Here is a 19,755-nt window from a genome sequence, read left to right as displayed (position 1 = left end):
TTTTTTTTGATTGTGGCTAGTTGGGGTCCTACATGCCTCACTTATATGAATGTTAGATTCTTCCCCTCTGGGAAGTTTTCTGTCATTAATTCTGTGAACAGCTTTTTTAAGTCATTTGTATTTTCTATTGCTACTGCATGGATTCCTCAGTTTTATGTTATTCTTCTTTGCATCATCTAGGAGTTGCTGCATCGATTTCTCATGATCCCCTACTGTTTTTAAGAGACCTCTCTTTTCATGGTCACTGACTGCCTGCCACCTTATCTTCTATATCTGAGAGTCTATCTTCACATTCTTTTATTCTGTTGCATACACTTTCAATGGAGTGTTTAATCTTCTGGATATCTGTTTGAATCTGTGTTATAGATTCCATTTCTTTCCTATGTTGGGTGTTTATTTTTTCCATTTCTTTCTTATGCTGGGCCTTCATGGCTTCTATCGTGGTCCTGAGCTCATCTATTTTTTTGTCAGTTTCTGTTCTAGAGTCTCAAATCACCTCCTCCATTTTGCTCACCATCTCTATGGTTATCTGGGAAATTATTTGTTTTGAATTTTTCTAGAGCCTGCTTGATCTGTTTTGTTACTTCCTGTGCTTTGAGTTCAGGATGTCCTGGTGGTTCACTATCGGCCTTGTCATCCTCATTTGTTCTACTGTTTGACATTGGTGAACTGGAAGTCTGTCTTTGTGTCTTGCTTAAGTGTTTTCTCATTCTTATTTTTGTTGTCCTGCTGTCCTTGGTTTAATCTCTGGGTTATCTCGCAAATCTTGCTGATATAGTTGCACCCTAGCTTCTGGGTCTCTAATGACCCGCAGATGTTCTCATCTTCATAACATCAGAGAAAACAGTTCATCAAATCAAACACAATCCTTTATTCCAACTGACACACTCAGCAACACATTGTGATCAAGCACAATTTGGAAACTGACCACCTGTGGTAGTCACTAGTCTATCACCATTAAACCATTTGAATTAAATTGAAATAAAAAAGCAGTCCAAAACATGTCTGCAGTGAACAAACTTTTCAATATAGTATATTTACCATTTAGGATGGTGGCTCAGACAGTGCTAGGATGCAAGACCCCTGACCTCAGTTGGCTGATGGCTGAAATCCATGAGTCAGACTGACCTCGGGCTGCAAGGCCCAGATTGATTTCCCCAACCTTCTGAATGTTTGAACTCCACACTGTCCAGCTAAAGGTTTCCCATGCCCTTTATTTAAAGATTCAACATTTCCCAACCTTCTGAATGTTTGAACTCCACACTGTCCAGCTAAAGGTTTCCCATGCCCTTTATTTAAAGATATTCAACATTGGGAATTCAGAAAAATACCCTCTATGACCACCTCTGCCTCTGCAGAGTGGGTCCAAAGACTGCCTCAAACAGGAGGTCTGAGAGTGTGCATGGGGTGGTGGGGGGGCTGGAGCGATGGCAGCTCCTGGTGGGGAAAGGGGTAGCTATCCTTCCCGCGGTGGATCAGGGCTCAAGCAGCTCTCCTGCTGCCGGTGGGGGAAGGCTGAAGTGGGCTTCATCTTGACCGACAAAAGCCATGTAGATTAAATAAGACAAAATTTTTATTCCAAACCAAAGATATATTCCAAGTGAACCTTAAAACTTGGGTGGTGGTACAGTGATCTGTATGAAAACTACAAGCAAAAAGTAATATAGAGTATGTAAAAAATGTACATATACTTCAGGAAGAGAAAAATAGATGTTTTTTTTCAGCATATGGTGTTAGTCTCATATGGCAGACCCTAGAGTGTTGTATATCTCAAGAAACCCACTACACTGCTTGCCCTTATAGAATAAATTGAAAATGCATGGACTGCAGTCCTAATGGGCAAGCTTATTTAAGCAGCATTTCCCCATACTAATGAATGTCTGGAAACTAATGACCACCACTTTGAGCACCTCTTATAATTGTAGAGGCCAAAGGTAACTTGCACTCACCTCACTCATGATGCACACACTCATGATGTCTCAATAAATTTAGTATTTGTCAGTTACTGTTCCTCATTACTGAGACAACATATATGACACTCAAAATTTAAGGAGGAAAAGTTTCTTTTGTCTCATGGTATGTAGAGGTTTCAGTCCATAGTCAGTAGGCTCCAAGGTGGGTTGGCAAGGAAGAGGAGCATCACAGATGAGAAACCAAGCAGAAGGCAGGAAGGCAGCAAAGCAGTTAAGTAGCAGGCAGGAAGGGGCAATCAACGTTCTTTCTGTTCCTTATTTCCTACCCAGGCTACCCATCTTTAGGGCAAGCAGCACTCACACACAGAGTGGGGCAGCTAAGAGGTGGGAACCTAGATGGACCAGTAGTATAGCTCCAGTCTGAAAGCTGGAAAGCTTGAGGTATGAAAAGTAACAATGTTTTGGTTTGATTTTGAAGGCAGGAATAAAGACCAATGTCCCAATTTAAGGCAGTAAGGCAGAAGGATGCCCTTTTATGGTACATTTCTGTTGTATTTAGATTTTTACCAGATGAGATGAAAGCTACCAACACTAGGGAAAGAAATCTACTTTATTCAGTTTGCTGATTTAAATGTTAAAATCATGCAAAATACTCATAGCACACCCAGAGTAATGCTTAATCTAATAGGTATCTGGGAGCCTTATGGCCCAGTGAAGTTGACATGTAAAATTGTCTATTATACATCCCTCATACTTTATATCAACTGAAAATAAGTATTATATCTATACCTATATAGGCATATACACATATATAAGATACATATGCATGTACAATGTAAATCCTTAAATATAATATAGTGCAATATAAAGTTTATGTGGGTCTGTCTATATATTTTAAGTTATTTATATGTGCTTATGTATATATAATAAATTGTAAAATATTATAAATATTAAAACATACTTGAATTATTTTATAACCCTAGAGAAGACTTTTCTAGTTATGATTCAAAATGCACAAACTGTAAAGAACAATATTGTGAATTCAAATACCTAAAGACACACACACTAAAAAAAAAAACCACAAGTGGTGAAAATATATAAATCAAATCATACTAAAATAAATTGTTGCATTACAGTTCTCTGAATATATTTTGTGGATGTAGATTATCCTGAAATTAATAAAACAAGAGAAACAACTAAATTTTTTAAAAAGAAGAAATGGTTTGATGGCTAATTTTGTGTCTAAACTTGGCTATACTTATATAGTTTTGTATAAACTGGCAATGGTACCCAGATATTGTCAAACACTAATCTAGATGTCTTTCTGTAGTTATTTTTCAGATTAGATCAAGGTTTATGTCAGTCCATTGACTAAAGTAGGTTATCCTCTTTAATATATATGTATGTTTGAGGAACTCATTAATCAGCTGAAGGCCTTAAGGACACCCTCAGGGGGTTCTGCCTTCAGAGTAACTTTAATCTCAACATCAGCTCTTCGCTGGATCTCCACCATGTGGCCTGAAAATGTTAGGTTTCCCAGCTCCCGCAGTCATCAGAGAAGCAAATTCATTACTTCCCCCACCCCAAATGAACACACACACACACACACACACACACACACACACTCTCATGCAAACACACAAACACACACATACTATTAATTCCATTTCATTGGAGATCTAATAATAAGGACACAACGAGAATTTACACCCAGAAAATCTCCGATAAGTGGCTCTTAGACATATGAAAACATGCCACACCATATTTATAAAGGAGAAATGCATAGTGAGACTACACAAGGTGTCATTTTTTTAAACCTTCTAGCATAGCCAAAACATCCAAAAGTTTTATAATAGGCATCATCATAAATGATTAGAGATAATAAAATGCTAGAAACCCTATGGAGGAAAATTTGGGAATATCTGTCATCATTACAAACATATTTATTTTTAAGTAATCATCTTAGTTCTTGGAATTTTTCCCACTGCTTCAGCTGCACAAATAGAAAATGAGGTATATTCAAGGTTAATCCTCACAACATTGCTTATAATATTAAAGGGATGAAAGAAACAAGAGTAACTTACTGAATAATATGCAGATTTAAAATATGGGAACGCACTCTATTTACTACAAAAATGTTCCAAAGATTCATCAAGTAAAAACAAAACAAAACAAAGACAGAAGAGTATAAATTGATTTTTTCACTTTGTATAAGAAAGAGAAAGAAAATGATATACATATACATGTATTAATTTCACTGATTAAATAAATACTGGAAAGATTCAAAGTAACTAAGATTAAATTATTTGCATTGGAGTGGCGAGAGCAAGACAAAACTCATAAATAAATAAATATACAAGATGGTAAGTAGTACAAGATTTTTTAATGTGTAACTTCTCATATTATTTTAATTTTAAGCCATTTGCCTTACTTAATTATGTAAAATTTTTAGATAGTGTCTAAGTTACCTGTCTGAATTCAAACTCTTGATCCTTCTTCTTCTCTAGCCTCCCAGCATGCTAGGATTACAGATATATGCCACCACACAGCTCAGAATATGTACTCTTTAGGACCCTGCTGTTCTGTACAATAAGCAATTCTATTGAATAACTTTTAAACTCAGTTTTATAGGGATGTTATGATTTTTTAAAAAGCACCCAGAACTAGCTAAAATTGCTATTTTTAATGATTGTATATACTCTCCTTGTATGAGCTATAATTTATTTTAACCAATTCATTATTGATTGGCATTTAGGATGTTTCTTTAATTTGCTTTGAAACATAATATGTTGATCAACAACCCTGTAGAGAAATTCACATTCGTGTCTGATATTTTCTAATGTGTAGAATTAGTTGATTAAGCAGGATTGTCATATTGACAAATTGTTTTGCAAAACACTTGTAGCAATGGACTTTTCTTCTTGCAGCTGGTGAAGTCTTGCTCTTTCACTGTCCCCTGGCTAAGACCAACAGCTGTGAGGTATATTACTTTGCAAATTTAGTAAGCCAAAAATAGTGTACTTGTATTGTGTAGTTAGTTGTTTTGATTGTTATTGAGTTAAAAGTAGCAATTCAGCATAGTGGTTAAGAGCACAGGAGTTTGGGTCATACAGATTTAGATGTAAGTGCTGATTCCACTTCTTACCAGACATATGGCTTTGCACAGTTTAATGATCATTCTGATTCTCTGTTCTTAGAGTCCAGTTCTTCCTGGAGTGGAGAGAGTGGTCACCATGCTGGTGATGTGTACTCTCTAACTTTCAGCTGTTTTAATAAACAGAAATCAGAAATGCATCTAGTCTCTGTCAAAAATACATGGTCTATGAGCAGCTCGATTTCAAGTGTTCCTATTAAAGAACAAGCACTTCCCATTTGGGCATTTGCAAGTGACCCAGACAATTCAGTCAACTTCCAAGATGTAGTCATAGTTTACAGACTCTTGGAGGAAGCTCCAAAATCTGCAAAAATCCAAGAATATGAGTTGTGTTCATTGAACCTAGGATTTCAGTGTAGTGCAGTATTCTGCTGAGATCAGACTTCTCTAGCAGAGAGTAAAAAGCTTCAGTTTTGAGTCAGATACAGGAAATTAAGGTCTTAGAATTCAGGCTCCTGCAAAATCAATAACTTTTCTTTGGCAATAGCAAAGCCTAGATACTATATAGCCAGAGAGCTGTTTTCCAAGTCCAAGGGACAAAGCCAGCTATCCTAAATCCACCTTACCTTATCGATCTCAAGGTTTAAATCAACTCCTTTAAAACATGCCTATTAGGGAGGGAAAGCTTCTAGGGGCTTATAATTTTATAAGAGCTCATTAGCAATCTACCATGTACTTTTTATAACTCCAAACGTGAAGATATTTTACATCTTGTCTCTCTTTTCCTAGAAGCTCTAATAGGCAATATATATATAACAAAAATCATTCATTATGGAGAATTATTTTGTTTGTAATTCTCAAGGATTATAAATTCCTACACATGGACAGAAAAGGAATAAAGTTGTATTCCACTAACTTTTGTTTCCATGCAGCTTTCCCTTTACCATTTATTGTATTCAGACCATAACATTTTATATTATTTTTTATTAGCCATTCAGATACATAGCCACAAAATGCAATGCCTTGTCTTTATTTAATTAATTATTTTTTTTTCTTTTTGGTGGTGATAAGAATGGAAACTAAGGCCTCATAAATGTTAAACTTCAGCTCTACCACTGGGCTATACACTTACCCCTAGCAAAGCCATTTTAAAAAATTGCCCTCATCTGTTTTATTTTTTTTAATTGAATTTATTGGTACATTTAGGTGTACAGTACAGTTACATTCATTACTGGGATCCTGTACCTTTACATGACAGGACTTGGTTCTCATTTTTTCCCCTTGTCCCTGCCCTTCCATCACCCCTCCTCTCCTCCCCATTTAAAAACACTTTATTTCCATTGTTTCATTTTCTCATATTTTTCTTTTTCCCTTATTCCCCTTTCACTATCCTTCTCACTGTCCTTACATCTTTGGGCCTTTTCTTCCTATTTCACATTGCTAATTGTCCCGTTAGGATCTTGAGTACTATTTAAGTTTTTCACACCAGAGAAACTATTTGGTATTTGCACATGAGTGATTTATTTATTTCACTTAGGAGTATATCCTCAAAATGTATCCATTTGCCTATGAATGACTCTAATTTCTCATTTTTTATGGCTTAGTAGTATTCCATTTTATAGAAAAACCACATCTTCTTTATCCAGTTTCCAACTGATGGGCAAATGGGCTGTTTCCATGTTTTATCTATTACAAACTGTGCTGCTATAAACATAGGTGTGCATATGTCACTGTGATATGATTCTTTTAATTTCATCCATTTTATTCTATGGCAAATTAACTTGTCAAACACCTTGCTATAGTTTGTTTGACTGAACAGTTTATGTAATGAGAAACGATGTGAGATGTTAAGAAAAAACAAATATAAAGAGATATAAAGGAAAAAGTGGGGCTAGCCAGGTCCAAAGAATGCAGGAGATCTAGGGCACCAGAGTATCCTAGGGTCAGATTTATCGTTTTGAAATTCCACAGGCAACTTTTACCATTCATCAAACAGCAGCTCAGCTGCCATTTTCTATCATGTATGACTCCATAATCACCCAGAATAAGGGTTTCTTTTAGCCCCCAATCTTTCTTTTTTCAAAAGAGCTCTGTACAATTATTTTACTGGGCTGCAGTGAGTGACTATTACAGCTGCCACTGTAGGAATCCCCAGACCACCTTCCTTTTCACAGATTCATTGAAGGGCATTTGAGACTCCACATATAGGTTTCCTCACAGCAAATAATTGGCAAACTCACTTAGTAATGTCACACTACCAGGTCATAAGGAAAATAGGCAGAAGTGGAGTCCGGAGGAAGCCAAGTGCAGATTTCCTTATTCTTTTTCTTTCCCATGACTGCTGATATTTCCCAGATATTTATTGGTGTCTAATCACTTAGGTAATCTCTGCTCAGCATGAGCTAAACTTTCAGAGTCTCTGAAGAAAATCTTAGCATTTGCTCAGTCCATAGTAAGCCAAACTTCTCATTTAAGGAATTTTTATGTTTAATATAGCATACGGAATTGTATACTAGCTAAGTCTCAGACACCAACCAAAATAGGATTTTATAACTTTTTCTCTTCCTTGTTTCTTTCATTCCTTCCACCTTCTCTCTCCCTCCCTCCTTTCTCTTTTTTTCCCTGCCTCTCCATTATCTTCCTTTGTTTTTCCTTCAGAATGGCTTTATCAAGATAAAATTCACATTCCATGCAATTGAGCACTTTAAAATGTATAGTCAAATAGTTTTTTGAATACTCACATAGTGTAACCATTACTAAAATAAAATTTAAACATTTTTCATAACTCTCGAAAGAAGACCTGTGCTATAAGTGTAAATATGTCTTTTTCCTTCCCATCAAAATTCATATTGATGCTTGCTTCTCCAATGTTAGGTATTGAAAGATGATGGGCCTTTTTTTTCTCATTGAGTTTATTGGTACATTTTTTGGTATACAGTACAGTTACATTCATTACTGGGATCTTGTACCTTTACATGACAGGTCTTGGTTCTCATTTTTTCCCCATACCACTGCCCTCACTTCACCCCCTCCTCCCTTCTCTATTTACAAAAACTTAATTTTCATTTTCTCAGATTTTTTTCTTTTCCCTTATTTCTTTTCCTCTACCCTTCCCACTTCCCCTACACCAATTGTAAATAAGATGATGGGATTTTTAAGAGGTGCCATCTAATGGAGAGCAATTAGATCTTGGTGGCACTACCTATCAAGGGATTAATGTCAGTCTTATGGACTGGGTTGGGTCTCACACAAGTTGATTTGTTTCCATAAGTGTGGATTGTTATTAAAGAGTGAACCTTGTTCTTCCCTAGGTTCTTGCTTCTTCTTTCACCATATGATCCCTCTCCCATATACTTTTGGCATGCAGTACTATCTGCCATGTTATGATATAGCCAGAAGGCCTTCATCAGAGACCAACAAGATGGGGCTACTAGGTCTTGGACTTACATGCTCCATAACTGAGCTAAATGAATGGAATAAAGTTCTTTATATATAAAGTACAGGTGATTTGACATTGTAACACAAAATGGACTGAGACATTATAGGAACATCATGTGTCACTCCTCATTCCAAATTCCAGCCCCTAACACACTAGCCTACTTGTCTCTATATAGATTTTTACCTTGTACATTTCATATAAATTAAATCTTAGACCATGTGGCTTTCATTTAGCATAATGTTTTCAAAGTTCATCTATGTTGCAACATGTATATAATACTTCATTTCTTTTCATGGCTGAATAATATTTCATTACACAGAAAAAGCACATTTTGCTTATTCCCTCATTAGTTGAGGAACATTTGGGTCGTTTCCACTTTGGGGCTGTTTTAAAAAGTGCTACTGTGACCACTTCTGGAAACAGATTCAAATACCTGTTTTTGACCAGTCATGGTGGCGCACTCATGTAATCCCAGCACTCGGGAGGCTGAGGCAGGAGGATCGCTGTGAGTTCGAGACCAGCCTGGGCTACATAGTAAGTTCCAGGTTAGTCTCACTACATAGTGAGAGTCTGTCTCAAAAAAAACAAGCAAACAAACAAACAAAAACAAAAACAAAAAAAGCCGGGGGATTTAGCTCAGCTGTTCAGTGGCCTGCCTTGCAAGCACAAGGACCTGAGTTCAATCCCCAGTACCAAAAACAAACAAACAAACAAACGAACTGTTTTTAATTTTTTCCTATACTGGGAACTGAACCCAGGGTCTTTAGATTGAGAAACATTGTCAGATGTTTTATTTTTTTATCTTGAGACAGGTTTTCACAATGGCTAATTTGCCCAGGTTGGGCTCATACTTAAAGATTCCCCTGTCCTGGCTTCCTAGTGTGTCAGGATTACAGGTATGTGCCTCAATGCACAACTCTGTTTTCAATTCTTTTGGGCATATATCAGGGAGTTAAATTATTGGTTCATCTATTTTAGTTTTTTAAATTTTATTGGTTTTGTTATTGTTGTTTTGTTAAGCATCAAACACAGGGCTTCCTACATTGTGTTTATGATTTTGAGGAACCAACAAAGTGTTTTCTACAGGAGCTGTGCTATTTTGTATTCCTGCCAGCAATATATGCAAGTTCCAATTTGTTCACATCTCTGAAAACATTTGCTACCTTTCTTCCAATCCCTTCTCTCCCTCTCTGTTCCTCTCCCCCCACAAGAGATGGAGAAGTGTTATTTTGTTTTAGTTTGATTTTTGTTTCACTGAATAGTGATACTGAGAAGCTTTTCATGCATTTAAAAACCATTTGTAAATCTTTAGAGAACAATTCAGAATCATGCTATTTTTAAAAACTGGGCCCTTTTAAAAAGAAAATATTGAGTGGTAAGAGTTTTTTTAAAAATTCTACATACTAGTTAATTATTAGATAAAACATTTGAAAATATATTTTGTCAGTTCCATGAGTGTCATGTTTATTTTCTTGATAGTATTGAAACATAAACATTTTCAATATTTTTTCAAAACTGGGAAATGACCCTCATTGCACATTCTGGGTAAGTACTCTGCCACTGAGATACACCCCACCCCCACTCATCATTATCATCATCATTATTATTTTTATGATTATTCTGAGACAACATCTTATTAAGTTGCTAAGGCTAGGCTCAGACTTGTGATTTTCTTGCCTCAGCCTTCTAGCAAACTGAGATTAGAGGGGTGTACCACTTTGGGCACCAGAAAGTTTTTGATTTTTTATAAAATAAAAATGTATTTTTTTCTCTTTTTGCTTGTACTTTTAGGGTCATAGCTGCAATGTCACTTGTGCTTTGCTGAACTCAAACTCATAAAGCTTAATGCTCATTTTATTCTAAGAGGTTTATTTTGCTTTTTTAGCTACTACATAAATTTCAAGTAAATTTTTCTGTATGGTGTGATAAAGGAGATCAAGTTTATTCTTTTGTATGTAAATATTCAGTTGTCTCAGTACCAAGTATTGAAGAGAATTTTTTCCCTTTAAAGAATTTTTGGCATGGTTGTCAAGCAATGGCCTACAAATGCAAAGGTTGATTTCTATATTCTCAATCGTCTTCCACTTATCTGTATGTCTATGCTGATAACAGTGCCACACTTTCTTCACTACTGTAACTTCATGGCGCATTTTGTAATTTGGCTGAGAGAGTTCTCCAAGTTTGTTCTCTCTTTCCAATATTGGCTTTACTATTGTGGATTCCTTAAATATCTACATGAATTTTGAGACTGACCTACCAATTTCTGTAAAACAAATCAAGGTAAGATTTTTAAAGGGATTACATTGAACCTGTGGATTTGTTTTATTGTAGAGAGCTAAGTTAGGTAGAAATATGATAGCTGGTCAGACAGGGCTAAGCCCTCAAGGAAGTCAGTGAAGAAGATGAGAATACATTACCACTGTGGCTGGAGGTGCATCTATTTAATGTCAGGTCTCAAGATAAAAATGAAATGATCAGTCCTATATGCCTGCCCCAGGAATACTATAATTAGTATTAAGTTGTCCTGTAAGTCTAGATAGACATCAGTCACCCAGATGAGTGCTCAGGACCTCCTGATTCAACACTTCCAAAAAAGGTCCTTGTTCTTTCCAGGTACACTTTCTATATGACTTGCTTCCCAGTTGAATCAACATGGTCTAAGCAATTATACTTATAATCTTACTGGTTGAACATAATTTTGTCCTACATTGTAACCACCTTGTGATTTTATTCTATAAAGCTTCCTCTATAAAGTGGGGTGCACAGCTACCCATCCAGATCCCCTCCTGTCTCTCAGAAGCTCTATCTCTTTCCTTCAATAAATATCTCCTACTCTTAACCTCCATTGTTCCTTAGAATTCATTCTTCAATTTTGGGTTCTGCATATCTGATATCTAGCAGGTTGGGAGTTATATTATTTCTCCTGTATCATTTGAAGGTCTTATATCATTTGTTGACCCCACTGAGATAATTGGAAAGAGATAAGAGTAAATTGTCATCCTTTTTTGTCAATTGCTTATTCCTTGAATTTTTGTACCTTGTGTTTTTATATATTGTTTATGTTAAAATTATGAAAAATTTAAATTGAGACTATGGGAAGATTATGATGTTTCATTGATGGGACATTTTATTTTGCCTGCAAGATCTTGTGTTCCTGTCTTGTATATGCTGCATTTGAGCTTACTATTTGCTGAATTTATTGGTGCTTCTTGCATGAACTGTTTGATATGTTTGACTATTATAGTTTGTTATCTCATCTTAAACAACAGCACTTAGGAAAAGTAATATTAGAGTATCCAAAAGTGGACTTTGATACTAATCAAAATGTGAATTTCTGGAATATTGTAAAAATCAATCTTTTAATGAAATCTAGCTTATATTTAGGAAATATATATATATATATATATATATATACTTATTAATAAATCACAAGACCCCAATGGCCAGTTAAAATACAATAGGCTAGCAGCCATTCTTAAGATTTGGGGAACAGATTTTACTGCGGCAGTCTGGCTCAATCTCCACTCTGCGCTCTAGAAGGGAATGTCAACCTTGTTTTGCCTCAGTTTCCTTTCTGATTTGATCTTCCAATGGTGAAGAGGCAATTGTAGCTCTTGAGATTCCTCACTTTCATCTCTCTAGGCTGAGCATGACAATTCATGGGCAAACTGTCTCAATAATTCATGTGAGCATCAGAAGGAAAGCCTTTTTTTCTGATGTCATTTCTAAGCTTTTCCTGTCAATTTGTCCTTTTCTTTTTTAGAGGCATATTTGTGCTGAAGATTAGAGAGAAGAAACCCTGAACTATCTTAACTTTTCCCTCCTATCCAACAGCTAAGAACCTTTAAATTGAGCCCAAAGAAAATCAGCATTTACCAATGCTGAAGCTAGGGAAGCCATCTTAGATGAGGAACACATACCCCATCTTGGGGTCAGATGAGACATCAGAGTTTTGACCAGCCAGCAGCACACACATAACAGTGATGTCTCTGCTTAAGTATTCTGGAAGCTGTCTTTCTCAGGAGACTGAACATGAGATTCTGTGGAATGAACCAATTTCTGGGTGAGATCAGAAGTAGCTATTTTGTAAGCACAAAGGACCAAAACATATTTAATTTAAGGGAGAATCCCCAACTTCCTGGCTCTCTATTTCCTCTCATAGGCCTGATTCTTATCATTTTTATGTGTGTAAAGAAGGGAAAATACTTTTGCTAATAAGTTGTGGTTGCTGGACAATGGGTATAAGTTTTAACATGTGAGCTTCAAAAGTCTGCTGCAGATATAGAGACAAAAATTTTACAATACATTTTGAATAAAATGTAGCGTTATCTTGCTGCTGAGGAAAATTGCCTAAGTGATTAGGTAGTGTCTTAGTTACTTTTCTCTCATTGCTGAGACAAAATATGCAACATTCAATGTTAAAGGAGGAAAGGTTTATGTAGCTCATACTTCGTAGAGCTTTCAGTGTATAGTTGCCCTACTCCAAGGAAGAGTTGAACACAGCAGAAGGGCATCACAGAGGAGAACAAAAGTTTATGGTGCCCACGAGGTAGCAAGAGCAACAAGGAAACCTTAAAAGCTTCTTCTCCCCATCTTTTTTTACTCCATGTAAACTACTGGGATTAGGGTTGTGCCAAACTAATTATTAGGCTGATTTAGTAATCACACACTCTTAAAGCTAGCATCACACATTCTAGATTTAGCCAGCTCTTAAAAAAAAGCCTCATCTCACTCACATGAGGCTTTGTGTGGACATCTAGACACAAATCATAATAGGTAGATAGCACAAATATCTTGGAGACTGTTTTGACCTTTTGCTCAGATCAGAATTTTCCTGAGCCATTGCTTGACTCTATCTATCCTTAGGGTGATCTCTTTTGCAGGGCGAGAAGTGCTTCTTACAACTTACAATTTGTCATTTGTGGTTTTTTTGGGGGGGGTTGGTTTGGTTTCCTCTCTCTCTCTCTCTCTTTCAAATAATTGGAAAGCCATGGTTCCGGTCTCTTGAATATTGGTTTAATTTTGCTAGCAATGCTTCTTTCTTTAAGCATGATTTTTATACAAGAAATCAATTATACCTTGTGCTTTTAAGAATACAAGTTGGGGTTAGGAGTGTGAGTTTCCAGAGAAAGTAGGGGTACATGTCAGTAAGGGTTGCTAGTCTTACCTGATTTATCTTCTGCTCACTCTGAAGATAGCAGAGACCTATTCTGGAGCAGCTCACCCAGGGGGATGCCTTAAGACAATATAGAAACCAGGTATGGTTTAAAAGGGATGCCTAGTTTTTCCCTCTTGTGTTACAGATGGAAAACTCAAAGCCAAATTCTCTTACTCCTTTTGGTATATATTCTTAAGAGCTGGAAATTGTTTGACCTTCACCTATTGAGAAAGGACTGCTAATATTTATCTGCACCCATGCATGGGCAGTTGAGCCCCTGGAGGCAAAAGGGAATGTAGAAGGAAGTATTGATTATGAAAGTATTTTACAACTAGAATTTTAGTGTAAGAGAGAGGAAAAATTGTCAGAAGTGTCCAAAATATAAATGTAAGCCACAGGAAAACCAGAAACCACTGGCCCTTAAAGAACAAGCGGATGCATTCACTATCACTGAACGTGAGGTTCCCTCCATTTGTCTTTCAGATAATGAGGGGTGAGGCTTCTAAGCCAGCCACAATTGAAGCCTCTACTGAGGTGTACCTATCCTTATCTGATTTTGTTCAAGCTCTTCAAGGACAGTATCCCTTACAGGAAGTAAATGGAGAGTTTGGCATTATCTATGTCCATCTCAATGACTTCAAACAAATCAAACAAGATCTAGGTAAGTTTCAGATGATCCTGATAAGTACATTGAGGTCTTTAGGGGATTTACCCAGACCTAAGAACTGAACTGGAAAGATGTAATGTTACTCCTAAATCAAACATTGACTTCTAATGAGGGCCAAGCAGCATTGCAAACTGCTATTACATTTGGAGATTAAATATCATGCTGTTAATTTTAGAAGTCCAGAAGGCAGGAAAAAAAGGGAACAGTAAGTTCCTACTGGAGACCAAGTAGTTTCTACACAAGATTCCTTGTGGCCTACCAACCAGATGGGAGATTGGAATAGGAGACATCTTCATATATGCAATATTGAAGGTCTAAGATGTGACAAGAACTAAGCTCTTCAAATACATTAAATTGTCAAGTACTTATTGGAAGAAAAATGAAAACTCCTGCCTTCTTAAATCATTTACAAGAGGCATTGATGAAACATACATCCCTGGTACCTGACTTGATAGAAGGACAGATTATTTTTGGTGTTTTCTTTCTTGTATACGTCAAGTTTATTTGTACATTTTAGGTATGCATTATGAGCACATTCATCATTGGTAATTTGTACATATATGTGATATAATTTGGTTCTTATTTTTTTCCATTTCTTCTTCCCTATCTTCAATCTCTCCACCTCTCCCTATATACAAAAGCTTTATTTCCATTTTTCCTTCTTTTCTCATTTTTCTTTCCCTTCTTTCCTTTCCCCCTTCCCCCTTGCTATTTCCCTTTCCCCTTTGAATACTTTCTTCCTACTTTACAATATCTAGTATACATTTTGGTCCTCATCTACACTTTCAGTTTCTCAAACCAGAGAAACAATTTGGTATTTACATATGTGTGTAATATGCATTTCACTCAAGTGTATGGTGTCGAGGTACATCCATTTAGCTGCAAATATCTGTAGTTTGTCTTTCTTAATGGATGAGTAGTACTCTATTTTATAGAAAAAGAAACCTTCTTTATTTTTAAAGTGTTTGTAAATGGGGAGGGGAGGAGGGGGCGAAGGGAGGGCAGAGATAAGGGGAAAAATGAGAACCAAGACCTATCATGTAAAGGTACAAGATCCCAATAATGAATGTAACTCTACTGTACACCTAAAATGTACCAATAAACTCAAAAAATAAAAATAAAACAGAAACCTTCTTTATCCAGTCACCAGTTGATGGGCATTTCTGCTGTTTCTAAGGTTTAGCTATTACAAAATGTGCCACTATAAACATGGGTGTACATATATTGCTGTGGTATGATGCTTTTAATTCTTTGGAAAAATACCATAAAGGGGAATAGCTGAGTCAAATGAAACTTCGCATTTCAGTTTTTTGAGGAATTGCCACACTGATTTCCACAGTGGTTGCATCAGTCTACATTCCCATCAACAGTGGGAAAAGGTTGCTTTTTCCCCACAGCCCCATTGGCATTAGTTATTGGTTGATTTCTTGGTAGTAGCCATTCTTTCTGTAGTAAGGTGGAATCTCAGCATTGTTTTCATTTGCAACTCACCAATGACCAGTGATGTAGAACCTTTTTTCATATGTTTATTTGCTGTTTCTATTTCCTTGTCTGACAAATGTCTGTTCACTTCAGAAGCCCATTTTGGGATTAGGTCTTTAAATTTGAGAGGTCTGATTCTTTTGAGCTCTCTGTATATTTTAAATAGTAGTCCTCTGAGGAACAGCTGGTAAAAATTATTTTACCACATTGTGGGTTGTCTCTTTAATCTGTTGGTGGCTTCTCTTGCTATGCAAAAGTATTTTAATAAGATGAGATACCAGTTGTTGATTCTTTGTGCTAGCACCTCTGTGTCTGAGGTTTTGTTCAGAAAGTCTTTTCCTATGCCAATATCTTCAAGAGTTCTGCCTAACCTATCTTCCAATAGGTTTAGTGTTTCTGTTTTAATATTTAGATCTTTAATCAATTTCAATTTTAGTTTAGTGCCTGGTGAAAGCTATGGGTCTTGTATTCCTCTTTGAAAAGTCAAAACCCAGTTTTTCCAGCAACATGTATTAAAGAGGCTATTTTTCCTCCAGTGAGGGTGTTTGGCTCCTTTGTCAAAGATGAGGTGGCTGAGTGTGTCTGGACTTGTTTCTTCATCTTTTACTCTATTCCATTGGTCCTTAGGTCTACTTCTTTATGGATACCATGCTGTTTTTAATCATAGTAGCTTTGTAGTGTAATTTCAAGTTGGTGATTATAATTCCTGCCTTGCCTTTGTTGCCTAGAATTGCTATTCTAGGTGTTTTCTGATTCTAAATGAATGTTTTGGATTGTTTTTTCTACTTCTGTGAGATATGATGTTGGAATTTCAATCAGGATTACATTCAATCTATATAATAATTTTGGAGTCACTTTTGTCTCCCTCCTCTCTTTTTTTCTTTTTGGTACTGGGGATCAAACTAAAGGTTCTTGTGCTTGCAAAGAGGACAGTGGACCCACTGAGCTAAATCCCTGGCCCTCAATCTATATAACAGTTTTGGAAATATGGCCCTTTTCACTATATTGGTTCTTCCTACCCAAGAAAAAAAATTTTTTTTTTCATTTTTTGATATCTTCTTTGATCTCCTTTTTCAGAGTGTTGTAATTTTCAAAGTAGAGGTCTTTTACCTCCTTCATTAGATTGATTCCTAGGCATTTCATTTTTGTGGAGGGAAGCTATGGTGAAAGTAATTGTTTCCCCAAGTCTTCACTCACTGAGTCTGTTATTCATATGCAGGAAGACTTGATTTTTTGTGTGTTGATCTTGTATCCAGCTACTCTACTGAATTTGTATATTATATCTACAAGTCTTTTGGTGGAGATTTTTTTGAGTCCTCTATATAGAGTATCACATCAACTGTGAATAATGACAGTTTAACATCTTCATTTCCTATCTTTATTCCTTTTATTTTTTCTCTCATTGGTAGTTTATTGGTACATTTTAGGTGTACAGTAGAGTTACATTCATCGTTGACATCTTGTAGCTTTACATGACAGGTCTTGGTTCTTATTTTTTCCCCGTACTCCTGCCTCCCTTCACCCCCTCTTCCTTTCCATATTTACAAAAACTTTATTTCCATATTTTCATTTTCTCATATGTTTTTTTCCCTTATTTCCTTTCACCAAACCTTCCCACTTCCCCTACACCTTTAGTGCTTTTCTTCCTATTACACAGTTAAGCTTTTTTTTTTTTTTTTTTTTTTTTTTTTTTTTTTGTTCTAGGGATTGAACTCCTTGGGACCTTGTGCTTGCAAGGCAGGTGGTGGCACCACTGAGCTAAATCCCTGGCCCCGTATTTATTTATTTCTCTTGTCTGATTGCTCTAGCTAATGTTTTCAGACCTATATTGAACAGGAGTGGTGATAGTGGACATCCTTGTCTTGTTCCTGTTTTTGGTGTGAAAGATTTTAGTTTTTGCTTTTTTAGTATGATGTTGGCTATTGGTTTTTCATATTTTTTTTATTAAAGATTGCAAAGATACATGACAACAAGAAATGAAGATACTGAATAAAAATATCAAATATACATATATATGACAGGAAAAAAGGTTATGAAATAAACAAAACATGTATACCACACAAACTGATAATCCAAATACATTATTAGTTTGATATGATCTTCCAACGTGTTCTTTCTCATTTTCTTTTTGTATAATATTTTTGAAATAATGTATTTACAAATAAAACAGTTATATATTATAGTTGAGAAACTGTCCTCAAAATTTTATGATTAATAAATTCCTTGGTTATTATTAATTTGATAAATACCTTATGCCTTTTGATTGTATTACTTATATTTCCTAACAAAACATTCCACAAAAAAGAAGTATACTTATATTTGAAATCCAAAAGCAACTAAAAGAGTTCATATTTTTAAATTCAGATTTTTCTCTTTCTATTTTATTATATACCATACTTATTTTTATTATATTTTTATAAGCATAATGATAGAATTTAACACCAACACATATGTAACATTCTTCCCAAACAAATGACTAAGAATTAAATCAAGCATGTAATTTAGAGAATTCATAAGGTTGGCAGAGCAACTATCGATATGCCAAATATGCAAAATCCTACCACATTTATGACCATATTTCTCATTTAATAGTGCACACATATGTGTAAAACCATAACCCCACACATATACACAATGCATATTTTCTACAATACAATATATACTTAGGTATAATAAAACTGCCGTGATGTGTGGCATGTTTGTGATTTGTGTGATTTGAGAAAAACAAATATCATCTTTGAGGCAGTTGGAGAATTTGTAATATGTACCAGATACTAAGTGATATTAATGATTTATTATCCATTTATTTAAGTATAGTTATGATAAAATTTACTTAAAAATTAATATTCCTTATCAGCAGAAAACAGGCACAAAGATATATTGATAACATAACAACATTTGTCTTAACAAATTTCCAACCAAACAAGCTGTAGGGACAGAAAAGGAAGTTTGCAGAAGGCAGAGATGAAAGAGGAAAATGACAGATGGACCTTAATACTTTTCATACTACTCATATATACAGATTTCATAAATTCTCAAATAAAAAAGAAAATGAGAACCAAAATAACTCATCAATTTGGTAGACTAAGATATAAAGACAAAGATTAATGTGTAGATAAATTTTAAAAATATGAAATGTAAAGCCTGAGATTTAGCTCAGTAGTGTTGCACCTACCTAGCCAGAACAATGTGCCGAGTTTAATCCCAAGCACCAAGGAAAGAAAAAAGAAGAAAAGAGAAAAGGAGCATATGTGCTTTCTAACATACTCAATAGATTAAAAATAAATTATTTGTTATCTCTTCCTCTCAAATTGTTCACTTCACAAGGATATAGTGACCTTCATTGTCTCTTTCATTCAGTTTAGGTTTGAAATTTACTTTGTCTTTGAATAAGATTGCTAACCCTGCTTTTTTATGGGCTCCTGTTGCATAAAGAAGTTTTCCATCCTTTCACTTTCAGTCTATGGGCTTCTTTTTCCACTAGGTGTGCCTTTTATATAACATATTATTAGATTTTGCTTCTTAATCCATTCTGCCAGTCTATTTCTCTTGATTGCTGAATTGAGGCCATTGATATTGATGGCTATAACTGATATGCACTAATTTATTATTGTCATGTTTTTTTCACCTTCTCCTTTTAGTTTCTTACCTTGCCTATTTGATTTGCTCTGTTGGGCCTCATGGTGCTGTTGCCTTCATCGTCTTTATCTAGGATATTGCTTAGACTTGCTTGCAGTGCTGGTTTGGTGTTCATGAAGTTTCTCAGGTGTTCTTTGTCATGGAAGTATCTTATTTCCCCATCCGTTTTGAAAGAAAGATCTGCAGGATACAGCAGTCTAGGTTGGAGGTTATTTTCTTTTAGTACTTGAAATGTTTCATACCAGGCTCTCCTTAACTTAATGGTTTGTGTTGAAATGTCTGCTGTGTTGCTGATGGGCTTTCCTTTGCATGTGATTTGTTTCTTTTCTCTAACTGCTTTGTATTTTTTTGTTCTTCTGTTGG

General features: G+C 35.6%; 1 protein-coding gene across 1 annotated transcript in view; it reads left to right on the top strand.

The window, feature by feature from the left end:
- The window catches only part of LOC104847634 (T-cell activation inhibitor, mitochondrial), a 59,837-nt gene that overhangs the window by 29,660 nt on the left and 10,422 nt on the right, over window positions 1-19,755 (top strand). Inside the window, 1 exon segment of the mRNA XM_010603117.2 lies at window positions 14,088-14,265. Coding sequence (XP_010601419.2) covers window positions 14,088-14,265 — 178 coding nt within the window.

This window comes from Fukomys damarensis, unplaced genomic scaffold, assembly GCF_012274545.1.
Source record: "Fukomys damarensis isolate Sample0158 unplaced genomic scaffold, DMR_v1.0_HiC HiC_scaffold_39, whole genome shotgun sequence".
In the NCBI taxonomy this organism is placed as follows: domain Eukaryota; kingdom Metazoa; phylum Chordata; class Mammalia; order Rodentia; family Bathyergidae; genus Fukomys; species Fukomys damarensis.
This window is presented reverse-complemented; position numbering and strand designations above follow the sequence as displayed.